At 44.9% G+C, this 19,715-nt stretch overlaps 1 protein-coding gene across 2 annotated transcripts in view; it reads right to left on the bottom strand.

Moving 5' to 3' along the window:
- Positions 1 to 19,715, bottom strand: part of LOC126091982 (putative transcription factor SOX-15) — a 392,355-nt gene that overhangs the window by 241,039 nt on the left and 131,601 nt on the right. Inside the window, exon 2 of one of the 2 annotated variants that reach the window (XM_049907346.1) lies at positions 3,972 to 4,477. In XM_049907346.1, the coding sequence (XP_049763303.1) occupies positions 3,972 to 4,476 (505 nt within the window). In that variant the 5' untranslated portion in view covers position 4,477. Of the gene's footprint in view, positions 1 to 1,285; positions 4,478 to 19,715 lie in introns of those variants that run through there. The other variant, XM_049907345.1, reaches the window with a different exon arrangement.

Below are 19,715 nucleotides of genomic sequence, written 5' to 3'. Positions count from 1 at the left end.
GCCTCGCTTCTACATTCTGAAACGGGAAGACTTTAACAACGCGTCTAGTGGCAACTCTGAAAGACAGGTGCATCAACAAATGGTTTCAATCTTCCTCCTTTACGGAATCCGTATAATTCTTTCCTGATCTTTGTATTCCTGAAAACAATTAAGCTCTGTAATGTATACCACAGACGCTAATACACTATCGGCCAATTAATCTAACATCTACAACGGCCCATTGTCGAAAGGCTAGGATAAATGAACCGAAGATTTGAGAAACTCCTATAAATCATCTACTGCTATCACCTATTACTTTTATGTACCTCTGCTGTTTCATCCAACAGCTACATTTTTAAAAAGTTTTTGACAGAATATTTAGTATGTTCCTTTAAGCGTTTCCGATTTATCAGCGGTTGTTGGACCTGAATCTATTGCAGGGAAGAAATTCAAGGGAACCACCTTCGACTGGGCTGGGAACGAGTCCGCGGAGTCTACCGCGAAAACATTTTAGATTCAGTCAACTCTAACTTCTACGAATCGTAAAACGCAGGGGCCTTGTGCAGGGCCGTTTTGAGCGTGTAGCGGTGGAGAACGTGACGCGTCTGAGATCACGCCACGAGACTTCGCGGTGCTCACAAGGAACCACAGTCCTCGAGCGTGCGTCATCCTTCGTGTTCGGCTGTTTAATGTTCTCCTCGCCACCTACGCAGAAGGTTTTTTGCATAGTGTCTGGTTACGGGCTAGCGACTGTTCTCATGAAAACCGAATCACTCTCACGCTACTTGAATGTGATTTACTTTGTTTGACGTCCGTAAAAGAATGAAGAAAAACCATGTTGTTGAATATCACCATGTTGTTAAGCAGGTTAAGATAATGTCTTAATTGGGGGTTAATGGCTTTTTGTTGCCTTGGGACATTTCTAAAGAAGAAAAGAACTTTTACACAACAAAATGTAGCGCCATACGAAGATCCAGATTTACCACGGTAGTGATATGCAGCATCAAAAAATGGTTCAAATGGCTCTGAGTACTATGGGACTCAACTTCTGAGGTCATTAGTCCCCTAGAACTTAGAACTAGTTAAACCTAACTAACCTAAGGACATCACACACATCCATGTCCGAGGCAGAATTCGAACCTGCGACCGTAGCGGTCTCGCGGTTCCAGACTGCAGCGCCTAGAACAGCACGGCCACTTCGGCCGGCCAGCATCATGAGACCTCGATTACTACATGAAAAGATCAGGGATGCAAAGTGAGAAAAACTGTACTAGCAGTTCAATGACTCACGTTGTACCTCTGTATCGTCACTTTCCCACAATTTGTCATTAGCATACGAAACGCCAAGGGAAAAAGGCTGGAGCAGGCTACGGTAAATTTTGATTTCGGTTAATGACGATCCCGGAACATCATCGCGAAGTTTTTAGAAACATGCTTTCTGTCTGACTCAATGCAGAAAGGAGTCTGATTTCCAGTTAATTTGCAATATCATACAACGAAGTAGAAAGAGTTATCGTTGAAGAAGAAAATGCTGGGAATATATAATACGTGAGAGTTTTTAATATTTTTTTCTGTTTGTATTCTGAATCTGATATGTAGCAATCGAATTCAGTATACAACGATGTGACAGTTACAACAAATTGTTCCGACTTTTTATGGTATTAGGCAATCCTTTGCGGCGATGACTGCATATTTATAGTGCAAGAAAATGTGTCTGGCGCTACCAATTACACTTTCCATCCATCAATCTTCCATAACAGCAGCTTTGTCTCAACAGCTTTCAAGCAACAGTTAAACGTAACTCAGCATACGCCGTTTACAACGCTCTGGAACCCTTATATTAGCCACGTAATTAATGGAGTCTTGAAGAATTTCTAGTGGCCGTAACTACAGACGATGTTGTCCCCAGAAATTGCAACCTTTTCCAAAAGTTTGTTCAATTTCGCATTTGCACTGAAGTTATAAACGAGAGATGCGGATTTGATTGACCTGAAGATCCAAGCGGAAGATCAGCCAGATGTGACACTAAAGCGTCTGTGTTAAAGACCTCAATTTCGCCACAAAAGTATGAAGGGAAAACTCTTCAGATGGGTACCAAAAGTTTGTTGAGACGAAGCAGATGCAACACAGACGTTTGTATCACCCTGTATCTCAACTACGTAAGAGTTCTTCCAGTGGAGAAGGGTAATGAGAAGTAATTGTTTTTTAGTTCGTCTTAGATTTCGCCATGTTCGTCTTGTCTGCCATAAGGGAAAATCTGAGTTTATGAAATGAGGTCTCTTTCACCTTTGGAGAAGAATAGTGACCTTTTTATCTACATAAGCTGTAGAACTTGCAGTCTTGGTCACAGTTTTATTTACCTGAACGAATAACCATCGCCAGATATTAAAAAATCAGCAACCCAGAGACTCGTCATCTGTGTCGATGCTTTTCTAAAGCTCAGATTAGCGCTGTCATGCCGAAATCGGTTACCCGAACAAATAAATTAAAATGCGATATCTTTGTGTCTCTATTATTGTACCTAATGTGTATGAGTCTGGTAATTACGAGGGGTATTCAATAAGTAGTGCAACACATTTTTTTCTGAAAGCAGATTGGTTTTATTCAGGATTACAATACACCATGTTAGTCTCCACTCTTTTGCCTACAGTACCTCATTTTTCAGCATAATCTCCGTTCAATGCGACAGCCTTACACCATCTTACTGGGAGGACCTGTATGCCCACATGGTACTACTCTACTAGTCGGCATCGGAACCAAAATCTTGCTGCATCAATAACATCCCCATTACCCACGCTCTGCTTTCCGCGGAATGTGTATCCTTCACTGGACCAAACAGGTGGAATTTGGAAGGTGCGAAATCTGGGCTTTAGGGCGGATAAGGAAGAACAGTCGATTGAAGTTTTGTAAGCTCCTCTCGGGTGCGCAGACTTGTGTGAGGCCTTGAGTACACGTGGAGAAGGAAAAGTTGGTTTGCATTTTTGCGGCGACGACACGCTAAAGTCTTTTCTTCAGTTACCATCAGAGCTGATCGTTGCACCATGGGGAAGGACCTGACACAGGATAGGCCCTTCAGAGTCCAGAGAACCGTCGCTATGACTTTACCAGCTGAGGATGCGGTTTGAACTGTTTCTTCGGTGGAGTCGTGCCGTGGCACCATCCATGGATTGCCGTTTTGTTTCCGGTTCGAGGTGACGAACCCACGATGTTTGACAAAAAATTGTCGAGATCGCCCTTGTAACGCGCTAGCAATTCCGCACAGATGGTCCTTCGTTGCTCTTCATGATTTTCTATTAGCCGGCGAGGAATCCAGCGGGCACACACCTTCTGAGTACCCCAACTGGTGGGCTACCAACAGACGTCCAGTTGCGCAGCAACGTGTTTGATAGCGATCCGTTGATCACCTCGAACGAGAGCGTCCACATGTTGCAACATAGCAGGAGCCGCAGCTGCGTGCGGCCGGCTGGCATGTCGGAGATCGGACAGGTTTGCGCGACCTCGTTGCGATGATGACAGACGCCTCGCCCAACGACTCATCCGGCTTTTGTTCACTGCCAGGTCTCCGAAAACCTTCTACAAACGCCTATGGCTATCTGCGACGCTCTGATTTTCCGCTGAAGGAAACTCAATGACAGGTGTCTGCTTCGAAGGCACCTCCGTATAGACCCCATTCCGATGATTCCGTAGAGCGCTGCCATCCACGATGATTCCGTAGAGCGCTGCCATCCATGAAGCTGTAGGGGCTGAATCTGGAATATTCCACGACGTGCAACAACAAATTATGCATTTTTTTCAATCGAAACTGGCTAAGAAAGAAAGTGTTGCATTTACTTATTGAACGCCCCTCGTAAAAGGTTTTTCTGACCCTGGTTTCGGCGATGCAGATGTTGTCAGGTACTGTAGTAGTAATTTCTCTCGAAATGACTTCGCTACGTGCTGCTGACTGGCTGGATAGACTGAAGGTAAGCGAAGGCAGGAGAGCGAGTACTCACCGAGCATCTTGCTGAGATCCGCATTGTGGAGGTCGGGGTTCTCGTCGGCCAGCTTCTTGCGCTCCACCTTGGCCCAGACCATGAAGGCGTTCATGGGCCGGCGGATGCGCTGCTCCTTGAGCGCCTTCTGCTGCTGCTGTTGCTGCTGGTGGTGGTGGTGCTGATGGTGCTGGTGGTGGTGGGGCGCCATCTTGGCGACGTCGGCCACCAGGTGGTACTGGTGCTGGTGTTGGTGCTGGTGCTGCGACAGCCAGTCCTGGGGAGGCGGCAGCACGCTGGGCAGCATCTGCGCCACCTGCGCCTCGTCGCCGCCGCCGCCGTAGTGGCCGTGCGCCTGCGCTTGGGCCTGCGCGTGCGCCTGCGCGTGCGCGTGGTACAGCTGTTGCTGCAGCTGCTGCAGCGACGGCGAGCCCGCCGGCACCGACACCGGCGACAGCCCGCCCCCGCCCCCGCCGCCGTACACGGGCGGCGAGCAGCTCTCCGGCTTGCCGTACTCCTCCATCATCCTGCGAACGAGAGACCAGCTCAGCACCGTACAGGTCGACACCCGCTGGCACAATTAAATGACATGTTTTGGATGGTTATGAAACTTAAAGTGAATCCCGATGCTGACACATTGCCTGCTGCCCCAAACATCTTATCCCCAATTGATGAATTAGTCAGCAACCACTATGTCAAATATTCACTATCGAGGGACTCTGTCAACCACAGGCCATTAGAGATGGAATATATCAAGACGGTATCGATCTACCATCCATTCACACACCACCGAGGGAAGGAGACATTCTTTTCGAGGAGCACCTGTAAGTAGGCCGTTTAGGTTTTTTATGTTGGTAACGCTACGTAGCGCTCTGTATGAAAATCACTGACTGTGCTGTGTGCAGTCTGTGGCTGGTTTGCATTGTTGGAATATTTGGTATTGTTGTGTTGGGCAACTAGATGTGAACAGCGCGTAGTTTTGCGCAGTTGGAGGTGAGCCGCTCAGCTGTTAGAAAATCAAATAACGTAGAGGTTTTCCAGCACAGTAAAATACAAATTTTCCTAAGGGGATGTTTCACACTATTCAGAAAATTTAAAGAATCGGCATTTGAAGATGACTGCAGAATGATTCTACTGCGACCAACGTACATTTCGCATAAGGACCACAAAGAAAGAGCAATTAGGGCTCATACCGAGGCATATAGTTTCGCATAAGGACCACAAAGAAAGAGCAATTAGGGCTCATACCATGGCATATAGCTTCGCATAAGGACCACAAAGAAAGAGCAATTAGGGCTTATTCCCAGGCATATAGACAATCAGTTTTTACTCGCTCTATTCCCGAGAGTAACAAGGAACGAATTGACTAATAATGGTTAAAAGTACCCTCTGACACACTTAGAGCCGATAGCGGAACATGTACAGAGATGGAGGTGTAGACGGAACCAATGAGGACACAGGATGCCAGCACAGGGGAGGCTGACTGGTCGGCCTGTGAATGAGTGGCTTTAGCTGAAAGCTCAAGGCCTCTAGGGACAAACTTTCTCGTGCTCTAAGAGCGGAGCTTCCCCACCCACCGAGCCCAAGCTCGTTGGTAGGCTGCTGCTCCTATGATAGTTGCGTACCAGGCACCACGCTGGCGAAGCAGGGTGACTTCTTCATGCAAACTGGATAGGAGTCCTTGGACAGGCCACAGTAAACAGCCTGCAGCATTATGGAATAAAGAAACAGCTGAAACTGTGGGAGACCTTTCTTTACACTCTGTCCTCTTCAACCAAACTACCCCTGTTGTGCGTCTGGTAACAGGATGGTCGCTGGTCATAAGAGAACAGAGTGCAGCTGAACGGTATAGCAAATAACACCCTACCAAATCCATAGAGGTGTATATCTTGCCGAATATTAGCCTGCTTTTGAAAACAGCCAGCGCGACTTTTTGTCGCTTGGGAACAGAGTTTGCTGACCAGACGTGTGACGTAGAGTACAGTACACAGTACATACAGTGATCGAACGTTGCCTAAAAGAATAGACACGGTGGAAGGCCAGGCGCAGTTTTCCGATAAAAGGAAGCGTGGAAACGAAGTGTGGATTTGCTCCCACTGGTTTGAGCCGCAATTTTTTCCGATAGTGGAAGTTTCTAACAAATTGTTAATATTTTGTTTGTCCTGGAAAATTTAGAGATTGGCTAGTGAGCAAATAAACGTTTCGGAAGAGAGAGGGGAAAGGTTTCTTACATAGCATGCCACTGTAAGCTCATCTAACAAACTTTCTGAGTGGCAAATCGGTATTTTTTGCAGGTTCTCTGCGGAGGGCTTGGAGAAACATTGTTTCGCATCACTTTTTCTTAGCGTCGTTGCGCAGGCACTTCATCGTTAAGATTAAATGAGGATTTCTTCGTAGGCGTCTACGCAAACTCTTCCGCTTGGGCCTCTGCACGAGACTATGGCTTAATTTCTATGGTTATCTCGACTGCGGAGACTTCTATGTAGGCTCTTCTAGATTTCACTTCGCGTTTTCATCTACAAGGGCTGTACTCCACCTCCCCCTAACACAGAATTACGGTAAGTTCACGCCGCCAAGGCGAGTGCGAAACGACAGTCACGAGACGATGGTAGGAGCTATTCTTTCGAAAGTTCAGGTGACTTTGTTAGGAATTACGTTGTGTTCGATGGCTCACTATTGATTCAGGTATTTGGAGTTCCTGCATGTGTTTTCATTTACACCACGACGGTCGATGAAGTCATCATGTCCGATATGGGACCGAGTGTTTGATACAGTTGCGTGGAGCGCAAGTGAATTGCCAGATTCTTTTCGCTACCGCTTCCCCTTGGACTTTGCTGCTCAGTGGTTGTATTAAATTATACGTGTTGTAAGTATTTAGTGTTCCAATTTTCTCTTATCTCCGTTGGTTTGGAGAAGCTACTGTTTCATATATAAATCACGTCTTTGTTTTACTTTCGCATCTTTGTAACTATAAAATATGGTCGAAGTAAACCTCTCTTGGATTTCAGTAGAACGATGAACCCCATAAATCTATTACGATTAATTGTGGCGAGAACCACACCCCAGATTAATTTGTCACGGCCATTAATTTCCAAATCGTTTACGTTGCACGCCGTCCGTCTCATCACATGTGACAGTGAGTCAGAGGGGGGAGGGGGGGGGGGACGATCTGCATACCGGGGATGTTCATTCGATACAGAACAGAGGCACTGTTTTCATTTAACCGTACCCCAGTGACAACTTGAAAGTGTCCTTAGTGTCTTTAATGAAGTCTGCAAGCATATCATTATCTCTCTAAAAACTGCCTCCAAGTGAGTTAGTGGAATGGTTCAGACTTTGGACACTGGACTATTATCCGGAAGGATAGGCATTTAAATTTCCCCTCTGGCGATCCTGACTTAGCTCTCTCGAAGTTTGCCTGAATCACTTTAGTCGAATGTCAAAGCACGCCTGCCTCCTTTCTTTGCTCTTGTCCACTTAAACTGGTCGATCAGGGTGGCCACTCAAACTTGAAAAATATTTCCCTCAGAATTCCAGATATAGGGAGCAAGATGATGTCATAAGACGCTCGTGAAAATTACGGTGATTGGGAAAGGGGGGGGGGGGAGACGAGCATTTTACAATAATGACTTTTCTTTCCTCTCGGCTGAGATGGTTTTATTTATATGGAATAACATTCATTAATTAACATACTTGCGAAATATTAAATATTTTAAATTTTGTGATTTACGAAAATCGATAAAATTAAATTCCAGCGCTAAGTTAAAAACTCGGAATTCCCTGAGATATAAAATTCTTGAAATTTCCTGAGATATCTCTCATTTTTTCCAGGTAAAATGAAATTCTCAGAGAATCCAAGTTTCCCAGAAGAATCGCGACCCTGTCGCTGTAGACAGAACGTTAGACAGGTACCTGCTTTCCCTAAAATAGCAGAAAAGTGCTACGAGATAAAGGAAAAACCTCTCTAACTTCCGAGAGACAGAAATTGGACCGTCACAACCCATTTCATATTTATTTCAATTATCGTGTCTTGCTAAGTTATTAAAATGTTTTACAGATGCTGTTGTGCTATCTAATTAAGTAGTTGGAAATAGATAACACTGGAGTAATTCTTCTTTTATTTCATCTTGATATCAGCAACCTCCTTCCTTTCCCCGCCTTTCCTTGAATTATTACTGTAAAGTGTGGATGCATGAACCGAATGTGTCGGTAGTCGTGAGGGCAGTTTCGCTTTCTCAGAGCAATGTAGTACAAGCTTCACTATCACTTTCATAGACATCCAGTAGTGCAGCTCGTTGACGATTCAGAGCTTTCCTGCCCTTTTAGCTCGTGCGACTGCCTAGGTCCAGGAACGGAAACCACCACCACCATGCTAAAAAAAAAAAAGGCCATTTTACCCACTGGGCGACTGTTGTGTCCGCCGCCGATCCGTTCTTCGGAACATAGGTTTGAAGTAAGTTCAGGTAGCTTTATAAACGTTAAATGTTGATTACTGTTAAGAAACGACTCGCTTACCTCATTTAAGTGCTCAGAAATGTTTTTTGGTTTAAATCGCGGTATTATTTGATTAAATCACACCTGACCACGTGCTTGATAATAATTTCCCCCCAGCACAATAATTAATATGCACCAGTTCTAGAAGTTTTAAACTCATTGGTGCTAGTGATTTCGACGAAATATTCGTCACGTAATCAGATTCGTGTGACTTGAATGAGTCCCTAGTGCTTTGTTCAGATTGCGGAAAATCTGGAACTAGAAACAAATTGCTTTCAGGTATTTATTAGTAGTTTATGTGTGCGCTATTTATTAAATTTATCGTTGTTTCGTAGCCACTTTACCGTATCATTAACGGGTCCTCAGTGTCAGCTAATCACCACAGGTGCCGCGCGGGGTAGCCGCGCGAACTGGGGCGTCTTGTTACGATGCGTGCGGCTCCCCCCGTCGTAGGTTCGAGTCCTCCCTCGGGAATGGGTATGTGTGTTGTCCTTAGCGTAAGTTAGTTTAAGTTAGATTAAGCAGTGTGTAAGCTTAGTTTCCGATGACCTCAATAGTTTGGTCCCATAAGTCCTTACCACAGATTTTCACCACAATTAACAAAATGAATGGTTTTCTGTTGGAAAGTGATTTCATTGGATAGAGCAAATCATCCTGAGTAAAACAAACCACTTTATGCTTGGTGGCACTTCGATAATCGGAATCTATAAAATTTAATTCATTTTTGCTGGAAGACTCTGAACTTCACTTTCCACCATGTAGTTTCCACCTTTCAGATCATGTGCGTTTTCTAAAATGAGTTAGTGAGTTGAAGCTTCCCCTCATACTATTGATTCCGTAAACCAGGCATGGGCAACCTTCGGTGAACCGCTGACCTCATTCACGCACTTAATTAAGCTTGTGGATCGCCTCGTCCCGACTCGACAGGTACGCCCCTAGAGAATAAAGCCAAAACTATAGCGTCCGTGACGCTAATTTTGATTGGATAATGCACCGATAAGAATGGCTTCCCTTTCCCGACACGCCGGCCGGAGTGGCCGTGTGGTTCTAGGCACTACAATCTGGAACCGAGCGACTGCTACGGTCGCAGGATCGAATCCTGCCTCGGGCATGGATGTGTGTGATGTCATTAGGTTAGTTAGGTTTAATTAGTTCTAAGTTCTAGGCGACTGATGACCTCAGAAGTTAAGCTGCATAGTGCTCAGAGCCTTTTGAGCCATTTTTTTCCCGACTGTCTAAAAACACGTGTCTTTGACAATATATTAATTTTGTGTTACCACGAATTTCTCCCGCGGGTCGAACTGAATCCGACTGCGGGCTGGATGCGGACCGCAGCCAGCCTGTTGCCCAGCCGTGCGGTAAACTGTTAATCAGAATTATTCTTCCCTTGGAGATTCCTGGAGTCCATATCGTATCCTAATATTCTTGTGCAGACATTTATGCTCAAGAAAGTGATAAACGACTCCAATGTAAGCGATGATGCCGTTCATAGTTAATATTGTGGCTACCCACATTGTGTTAGGAGTGCTTATGATGTAATCAATATTTGATTGTAATGTGATCTGCTAAAGTTCTCGCTCTCTACATGATTCGCGTCCTTTTAGATTTCTCCAAAAGAGCGTTAATCAATCCATTCAAAAACTTACAGAGAGCACTTTTGACAGGCAGATTTGCAGAAAAAGGAAAGATTATTCCGACGTCAAAGGTAAGAAACCCAATTTATGAAACGTCACTGTCTATTCTTAGCGGAACCACGGGGACACTCGTTGTGTAATTCAAGAACGTAAGTTTTCTAAACTTCTGGGCTTGGTATGAATGTGCTTGTGCGGCAGTGCAAACACAGTGAACAAGAACCATAAGAAAAAACAATATGAGTAATTTCTCCCTTCCTTTTTGAAAGATGAGTGTGTTTAAAAAGTCCATGCTATGTTGCAAAAAAAGGTTATGTAAGACATTATAGCACTCGTCATAACGACACACATCTTGAATAACTAAGTTCATAAGGAAGAATAGACGACACGCCTCTTTTAAGACATACTTGCAGTCTTGCAGAGAGAGAGAGAGAGAGAGAGAGAGAGAGAGAGAGAGAGAGAGAGACCCGAAATACCCCTGCTTATATGACGCATGTGGTCACCTCCAAATCAGAAACTTGCAGTGGAGGATTCCAGATAGCACAGTAATTCTCATTCTCGGATGAGAAGATGAAACGTAAGAATAGCTACGTGAAAGCAGAAGAAAATGGATAGATGTCTAATGTTTACCAACAGGAGATATACGAAATACAGCGACTTCAAAACTGAAGAAACTATTGTTCTTACTAATGATTCAAAAACTGTTGTAACCGTGTCATATCCTGCAGCGAAAATACCGTCGAACTAAGCCAATGATATGATGACGGCATTGTTAACGTTCACGATATACAGGACGCCACATGAACAGTTGACGCTGCAACGGTTAAGACTACAGGAACTAGGATTTGTACTACTCATAGAGAAACTCTAAATGGCCTAATTATGCCGTCCGAAGAAAACGCGCCAAGCTGAAGCCTTCATACGTTACAAATTTCCCACGTTTTCGTAAAAAATTTCGCCATGAACTTTACTGTCTTCTTTTCAGAAGCTCTCTTATCCCGCCAGAAACAAGTCTATAGTATTTCATTCAGTATTCATAGTTGGTGCTATATCTCGGTTCATAAAAGAGTTACGAATTTAAATGGTACAGCAAACTTGTCATATACTCAGAGCCTTACCGTTCAAAGCCTAGATACACGGAGCCTTTTTTTTTTTTAAACCAAGGAAAAAAAACATGGAGTCCGCGATACACGGAGCTCCGTTAAGACTGTTCGCGCACAACGCTGTTGTATACACTACAATTCAGTCGCAAAATGAGAGAACACTTGCAGGTGACCAGCGCTTATCTCGAAGATTGGCAGCTGACTGCTGCACGCAAAAATAGAAGTAAAACTCACGCAAAGGTTTCCTACAATTTCGGCGATCAATCATTGCAGTTGGACTCAATCACCAATTTTTATTAAGTACCCTTTCGGAGTAACTGAAGGTGGAGTACAGTTGTAAAGAAAGCAGATGCCAGACTGCATTTCAGTAGAGGAAACATCAACGAACAACGTCTCTTATATAACTGGGACCTGATAGATTCTTGAATTAATGTACAGAGAGCTGTCTCTCTGTACACGGGTTGCGTATTACTCGGTTAATTGCCAAAAGCCCTGTTCAGTATTTCCGCAGAGTTTTACGCGGCGCTGCGTAGTGACGTATTAATCAGAGCGCTCCCCTGGAGAGGCAGCAGCGGGGAGCCGGACGCAACAGGTGGCGTGTAATTAGTAGAGCGAGGGCGGCGGGGGCGGAGGGGCGTCACGCTGGCTGCCCCCGGAGGAAGCGCCGCCTCCGCCTCCGCCTCCGGCTCGGCATGCAAATGCCGCCCCATCATCCTCTGCCGGAACAATGCAACAGTTACACGCCGCCCGGCACCGCCGGCCTGGGATCCAGATAGCCCCACTAAGTAACGACGGCGACTGCCGGCCAGCTGTTTGTTTTCCAATAAACGGGCGGAAAATACGAGCCTTGTCCGCTCGTACTCGCATTCGCAGGTCACATGCGCTTCCACGTGTCACTAACATCAATCAAAATAATGCAGCGTTCACCTCAACAACACATGGTTAACTTCCCCGGCAGTTATTCATCATTGTCAAGTAAACAAAATACGAAGTTATTGCTCGGCAAAGCTAAGTGATAATCTAGCCACGGTCGCACCACCATACTGTCATGCCCGAGAGACAGGGAGGCGGAAATAACACTGGCGTACATTCCTGTATCCTGACAAGTGGAGCGCTGTCACACGCCGATCGTCTATCACCACGTTTACACGCCATACAATTTGTCGAACGAGAAGATCTATTTTCGAAATCCGAATGCGATGTTCGCCGTCGTGTTTCAATGTTATGCCTGGATCTATTTTGCTAACCCGAACAAATACCAGTATCCGAGTGTCAAATGCCTAACGCTAGTGGATTGTGCACGTAAATCGTTGTTCCGATTAGTCAACTCTGTGAAGGGAGATTACCAGCGCTTTCGTAGCATTTCTTTCTCGAAGAAAGAGACGGCTGTTCGTGAAGTGATGTTCCAAAATCTTATCCATGCCGGACTGTTTTATTATTCCTGCCAGATCACGTGTATTATAGAAAATAATTGAGAAGCGATCACTGCCTGAACGTAACTGCAATCAAATATTTTGGAAACTTACAGCGGCTAAAAAATGGGTAAAGACATTGCGAACAATCGACAAAAAGCATTTCGCATGATGCTCTAGAGCATTTAAATTAGTTGCGTTACCTGAAACAGTGGAATAACGTCGGGGTTTAGACATATTCGTGACGAGCTAAAGGTTGTGAGTTCGCATCCCCTCAAGCGTCTTTCTATTTTTAAATCTTTATTAAAATGACTTTATTTATTATTTTTATTCATTTAATGTAATTGCCGCGTCATTTTAATAATCGTATTAACTTTATTTGTCCATTACCTTATAGACGGTTTTAAAAAGTGGATCCCACTCCTTCCTTCGTGAATTGAATCTTTGGCACCAGCAAATGACTGCGCAAAAGAGCGTTTGCCAGTAAGATAAAGCGGGTAAATAATTTACAAATTAGCCTGCTACGAAAGATAATACCGTTTCCGCCAGTTAGTTTCGTTTTGTCAATTTAGAAAATATTTCAGCTTTTGTGTGGTTTGCTTCGCCGAAGAAATGTAAAATGTGATTCTGCTCAAATAAATAAAGAACACTTCGCGGTCCATTTCTGAGATTTCTGAGTCACAGTTTTGGTTTTGTGTAAGTGAATTAAACCCTTAACGAAAGCCATGAAACCGCGTACATGAACAAGATTTAAAGGCTGACCCGTCTTTCAAAGGCTAAGGCGATAACGACTTACAGTAATACGATATGGAAATTAAGTCGATGGTTGTCAAGTTGTACGTGTAGTTACACGTGAGTTACACGTGCTCAGTTGGTTGTTCATTCTATTCCTAACGAGCTGGCTCTGCTACTACGGTACACGTCTTCATTTATCAAGTGCGCTGTGCAAACCATGCATCACGCTCGAGCGAGCGGTGATTGCCTTTACATCGCATCTGATACGACTCGCCAGATCGCAGTATTGTAAACGCATGCTGACCTGTGTGATCATGTATCGTGTGCCAAGGGTCAAGCAGTAAGTCCGACGTCTAGCTCTAGCATTAATTCTATTAATTTCTCGACTTGAAAAGCTGGCAGAAGACTGATGAAGAAATTTGGGGAAGGAATTAATGTGCTAAGTGGGCAGATAACTATCTGTAGTTCGAAAGGACTGTAGATTTTTTTATCTGCAACCCATGGAGTGAGAGCTGTTTTCAGTTAACCTAAGCGACTTGGGAAAACAAAGTGAAATATAGAGTGTCAGATGGATTAGAGATGCTGAACTTCGTTCTGAATACGATTCCGAAGGCGCTATTGGTCCAGCCGACGTGTAGACGACGCAAATGGCAAGCAGGTTTCAATAACAATTACGTCATTACTTACAGCCTCTTCTCAATTCAATATACAAAATAATGCCACGGTGGGATATGGCTTGCTCATTAAGTGGTGCTGAAGTAGTTAAGTCTGCAATGTACCGGGTGGATATAATTAACGTGCAGCTACTCACAGAGGTTCAGTTTGGGCAATAATTATCGTATGACACTGAACTTTAGTAGATATTCTAATGCGTTAATAAGGAACCGATTCATGCTAGAAAAAAGTAGTTCCAATTTTGGCCATCCGTTGCAAATCTTGCGTGGTACAGCATCTCGTCAACGTCTCTGGTGCAAATATTGAACAAATTGTGAAAGCGTTAGTAATAACATCGACTTTATGCCTTTCTGACTTGCTTGACCTTTTCTGTCCACGTCCCATTCCTAACCCATTGCTTATGGAAAAATAGCTAAACGTCTTTCTTGCATTCACAGCGTCAGACCTGCTCCTGGTGGCCAACATTGGAACTAACTTTTTTCCAGTGTAACTCGGGCCTGCATTACCGCATAAGACCATCTACCAATTTTCGCAGCCATACATTAAGTACAGCCCACGCTGGACCCCTGTGAGTACATGTACTTTCATTATAACCACCGGTATAAGAATTACGGTTTAAGAATTAAGTATGAACTTACGGAACAGTGTCCCTTCTTCAATATTGTTTCCTGCTTTAACCAGTCTGCAGAAGGCTCTGACCCTAATAATTAGAGTCTATTCTGCACGAATCATTGTTTGCTTTGGTGAAAAGGAAAATGCTTCGATACCATCGCGTCCTCTCCATATTCTCCAGTGTCTAGTTTATCTCGGGAAATATGGGTACGGCGTTTCATAAATATTTTTGTTGATCTAGGCACATTTCTGAGTAATTTTTGCTTTCATCCATTTATCAGTATCAACGTAAAATTGAAATACGAAAGAAATCGTAGCGAGTGCAACTTTTCGTGAGACGAATTTCGTTTCTCATTCTCTGGCGATAGAGATGATATTGCTCCGGACGTAAAACGGGCAGCTCGAAGATTCTATAAATATTCTAAAGAAGTAACTTCCAATAATTTATTTACTTACTTTTTATCCTGAAACCATAAAAACGATCAATTCTACATCTATGATGATTTGACAGAATCTTGATCTAACAGCTGTGAACATTCTGTTGGCGTGTCAAATAATTCGCTTTCATTTAAACACACATGGCGTCTGGGTCACGCATGGATTCTCGAGATATATACACTGGAGCGCCAAAGAAACTGATATAGGCATGGGTATTCAAACACAGAGATACACACATCAAAAAAAGTTATGCATCACCCCAGTTCCCAGAACTCCTGAAGACAGGCGTTGGCTGTGGATACTGTATCACAGAAACAGTCCCTTTGACTGTTCAGAGATGTCACTAAACCCGCTCAAAGATGTAAACAACCATGCATGTGCAGCGCCTATTAGACGGAGGGGGTCCGACAGCCGATTAGTTCCAGTCATTCCACCAGGAAGGAGGTACACGGCTCGTGTTGTCTGTAGTTCAACCATGCCTAGACGGTCAATACCACGGTTCGATTAAGTCCGCATTGTTACTATGTGCCAGGAAGGCGTCTCGAAGTGAGCCAAAGCGATGTTGTTCGGACATGGAGGAGATACAGAGAGACAGGAACTGTCGATGACATGGCTCGCTCAGGCCGCCCAAGGGCTACTACTGCAGTGGATGACCGCTACCTACAGATTATGGCTCGGAGGAACACTGACAGCAACGCCACCACGTTGAATAATGCTTTTCGCGCAGCCACAGAACGTTGTGTTACGTGTTAAACTATGCGCAATAGGCTGCATGATGCGCAACTTCACTCCATACGTCCATGGAGAGGTCCATCTTTGCAAACACGACACCATGCAGCGCGGTACAGATGGGCCCCAACAACATGCCGGATGGACCGCTCAGGATTGGCATCACGTTCCCTTCACCGATGAGTGTCGCATACGTCTAGAACCAGACAATCGTCGGATACGTGTCAGGCTGGAAGCCTTAAGACACATTGCCCAGCGAGTGCACCAAGGTGGAGGTTTCCTGCTATTTTGGGGTGGCGTTACGTGGGGTCAACGTACGCCGCGGGTGGTCATGGAAGGCGCCGTAACGACTCTACGATGCGTGAATGCCATCCTCCGACCGATAGTGCAACCATATCGGCAGCAATTGGCGAGGCATTCGTCTTCATGGAGGACAATTCGTGCCCCCATTGTGCACATCTACAACGAATCGCCGTTGAGGAGTCGGAGAATCTGGACCAACAGTTCCTTGAAAAACTGGTGGGTAGTATGGCACCACGAATACAGGCATGCAACAATGCAAGAGGATGTGCTACTGGCTATTAGAGGTACCGATATGTACAGAAATCTGGATCACCACCTCTGAAAGTCTCTCTGTATGATGGTACAACATGCTATGTGTGGTTTTCATTAGCAACAAAAAGGGCGGAAATGATGTTTATGTTGATATCTATTTCAGTTTTCTGTACAGGTTCCGGAACTCTCAGAACTGAAGTGATGTACAGCTTTTGTTGATGTGTTTATGTAAACGGGCAGAATACGACTCTGCCGTCGGCAACGCCTATATACGCCAATAAGTGTCTGGTGCAGTTGTTAGAAGGGTTACTGCTGCTGCAGTAGCAGGATATCAAGATTTAAGTGAATTTGAATGTGTTATTATAGTCGATGCATGAGCGATGGGACACACACTCTCCGAGGTAGAGCCGGCCGCGGTGGTCTAGCGGTTCTGGCGCTGCAGTCCGGAACCGCGGGACTGCTACGGTCGCAGGTTCGAATCCTGCCTCGGGCATGGGTGAGTGTGATGTCCTTAGGTTAGTTAGGTTTAAGTAGTTCTAAGTTCTAGGGGACTTATGACCTAAGATGTTGAGTCCCATAGTGCTCAGAGCCATTTTTTTTCTCCGAGGTAGAGATGAAGTGGGGATTTTCGGATACGACCATTTAACGAGTGTACCGTGAATATCAGGAATCCGGTAAAACATCAAATCCCCGACATCGCTGCCGGAAAACAAATCCTGAAAGAACGGGACCAACGACGACTGAAGAGAATCCTGCAACGTGACAGAAGTACAACCCTTTTGCAAACTGCTGCAGATCACAAAGCTGGGCCATCAACAAGTGTCAGCGTGCGAACCATTCAGTGAAACGTCATCGATATTGGCTTTCGGAGCCGAAGGCCTAGTCATGCACCCTTGATGACTGCACGACACAAATCTTAACGCCTCGCCTGGACACGTCAACATCGACATTGGACGGTTGATGACTGGAAACATTTTGCCTGGTCGGACGAGTCTCGTTTCAAATTGTATCGAGCGGACGGACGAGCACAGATATGAATCCATGTACCCTGCATGTCATCATGGGACTGTTCAAGCCGTCGGAGAGTCTGTAATGGTGTGGGGTGCGTGGAGTTGGAGTGATATGGGACCCGTGACACGTCTAGATACGACACTGACCGGTGACACGTACGTAAGCATCCTGTCTGATCACATTCGTCTATTCATGTCCATTGTGCATTCCGACGGACTAGGGCAATTTCAGCAGGACAATGTGACACTCCACACGTCCAGAATATCTACAGAGTGGCTCCAGGAACACTCCTCTGAGTTTACACACTTCCGTTGGCCACCAAACTCCCCAGACATGGACATTACTGAGCATATCTGGGCTGCCTTGCAACGTGCTTTTCAGAAGAGATTTCCACCCCTTCGTAGTCTTACGGATTTATGGACAGCACTAATTCAGACTTTAGTCCATGCCACGGCGTGTTGCGGCACTTCTGCGTGCTGGCGGGGTCGTAAACGATATTGGGCAGGTCTACCAGTTCCTTTGGCTCTTCAGTGTATATACTTTCCACGGGCCCAGCTACTAGCAAGGTGCATTTTTCAGACTGACCCCAGGAGCAGTGCGTGGGCACCGTTTTAGTTCCCACAGATGCGACACTGCACGAATGGAACAGGTGGGCAGTTGAGGAGTACGTCTCATCTCAGAGCAGGCTGGCCGCGGGCGCGTGCAAAACCGCGGCCAGCGCAGCCTCCCAATTAGCAACGGCTGAGGCTCGGCTGCGGCGCTTGCGAAAGGCAGCTGCCTTAATGAGAGCCGGGCCCGGGTCTGATTGCGGCACGTCCGGCACCAGAGGCTGACGCGGGACACCCGCCCCCACCCCCGTCTCTACTCGTAACCCCAGCTCTGCCTCCCTAATTAATACACTGCACTACCCCCTCACCCGGGCCTGCCGATCGTGTACGAGGTGCAGATGCGAGCGAGCTTCCCCAGTTCACTACCAACAGCACCAAGCATTATAACGCGCCTGTGCTCAACATTCAAAGGATTTCACATTAACTTAAGAGTGAAATTAAAATAACTTTTCCAAACTTCGTCAGTGTATGCTCAAGTATATTAATGTTAGCACTGTAAAGTTTCAGAATGATCAAATGGATATGCTAGGCGAAGTATACGATCTTTAAAAAAAAGTGGCGTTGAATAATACGACTAGAAAGCTAAAAACTCGTCAATATGCACATATATGACGCCACTGAAAATTACAAGTCTCAACTTGATCAGAGAAATATTTTCGTTAAAATCGGTGTTTTTACGATAGATTAAAGTCGTTAAATATTCGACTCAGAAACCAGAAAATTCGTATGAGCCTCAGTTTCATGTAAAGACATTAAATACGTCACACCAATAAGCTACCTCTATAGAGGTAGATTACGTATCATTTGTATTTGTAATAGATTCTAATAACAGCATACGATTACATTCTTGAAATAATACAGCTGTACCAAGTTTCAAGGTTGTATTGTAAATAAAAAGGGTTACAAGGATTCTTAAATATACAGTTCAGAGGTGTGTCCTATTGTCGGTTCTGTTCCAAAAATTCTAGCCAGCAAAGGTTAATTGCAATAGAGCTAAAACCTCTTCAGTAACTTAAGCAAACTTAACTCTGTTTATACAAAAATTCAGAAGATAGTAAATTGTTAAACGACGCAGATATTAATTAACAAATGTCCGAGAAAAGGCCATTTAGTTACTGCTACCTGTACCAAGGGCGGTTGACAGCCAGGGTGGCTGCGGTAGGACACACTTCGCACCCAGATATCACAATCTCCGTGTCAGTGAAACGCGCGCTCTGCCTCGGATGACGTCAGAGCTGCGCAGACTTGAATGCGTTTTCGATATAAGTACAAACTCACGAGGACTGTACACAGTTCTGGATCACTTGGATTTCACAAGTAACTGTTTGTGTGCCGCCCTTAATATTGACAGGATTATTTTCCACTTTTAAGGCGAGCAATTCACTTTTGGTGATTAGAAGTCAGGGCGATAGGCCATTTTACCTCGAAATTCTCGAAGAGGTCACCTCTGAACTGTTAATAGGGCTGTTTACGATAGGGATATTAATTACAGTACTAAGACATATTTTTTGCATGTGAATTTTTACACAATATCAGTCAGTTAAAATTCAGAACTTTTATTCATAGACATAGTTCCTGATCGCGCTGAGTAAATAGCAAGTAGGAACATTTTCTTTCGGTGATCAGAAAGAGTAATGTGGACATGTAGACCGGAAATTATGGTCAGGATGTTCTCCATAGCTTTCTGGTTGACGGCAGAAATAGTAATCAGGCTCTTCTAGACGGCGAGGGTAGTTGAAAAGCACGCACAGACAATTTGCGT

Source organism: Schistocerca cancellata, chromosome 7 (assembly GCF_023864275.1).
Source record: "Schistocerca cancellata isolate TAMUIC-IGC-003103 chromosome 7, iqSchCanc2.1, whole genome shotgun sequence".
Taxonomy (NCBI): domain Eukaryota; kingdom Metazoa; phylum Arthropoda; class Insecta; order Orthoptera; family Acrididae; genus Schistocerca; species Schistocerca cancellata.
The sequence above is the reverse complement of the archived record's forward strand: the minus strand, read 5'-3'. Positions and strand labels throughout refer to the sequence as shown.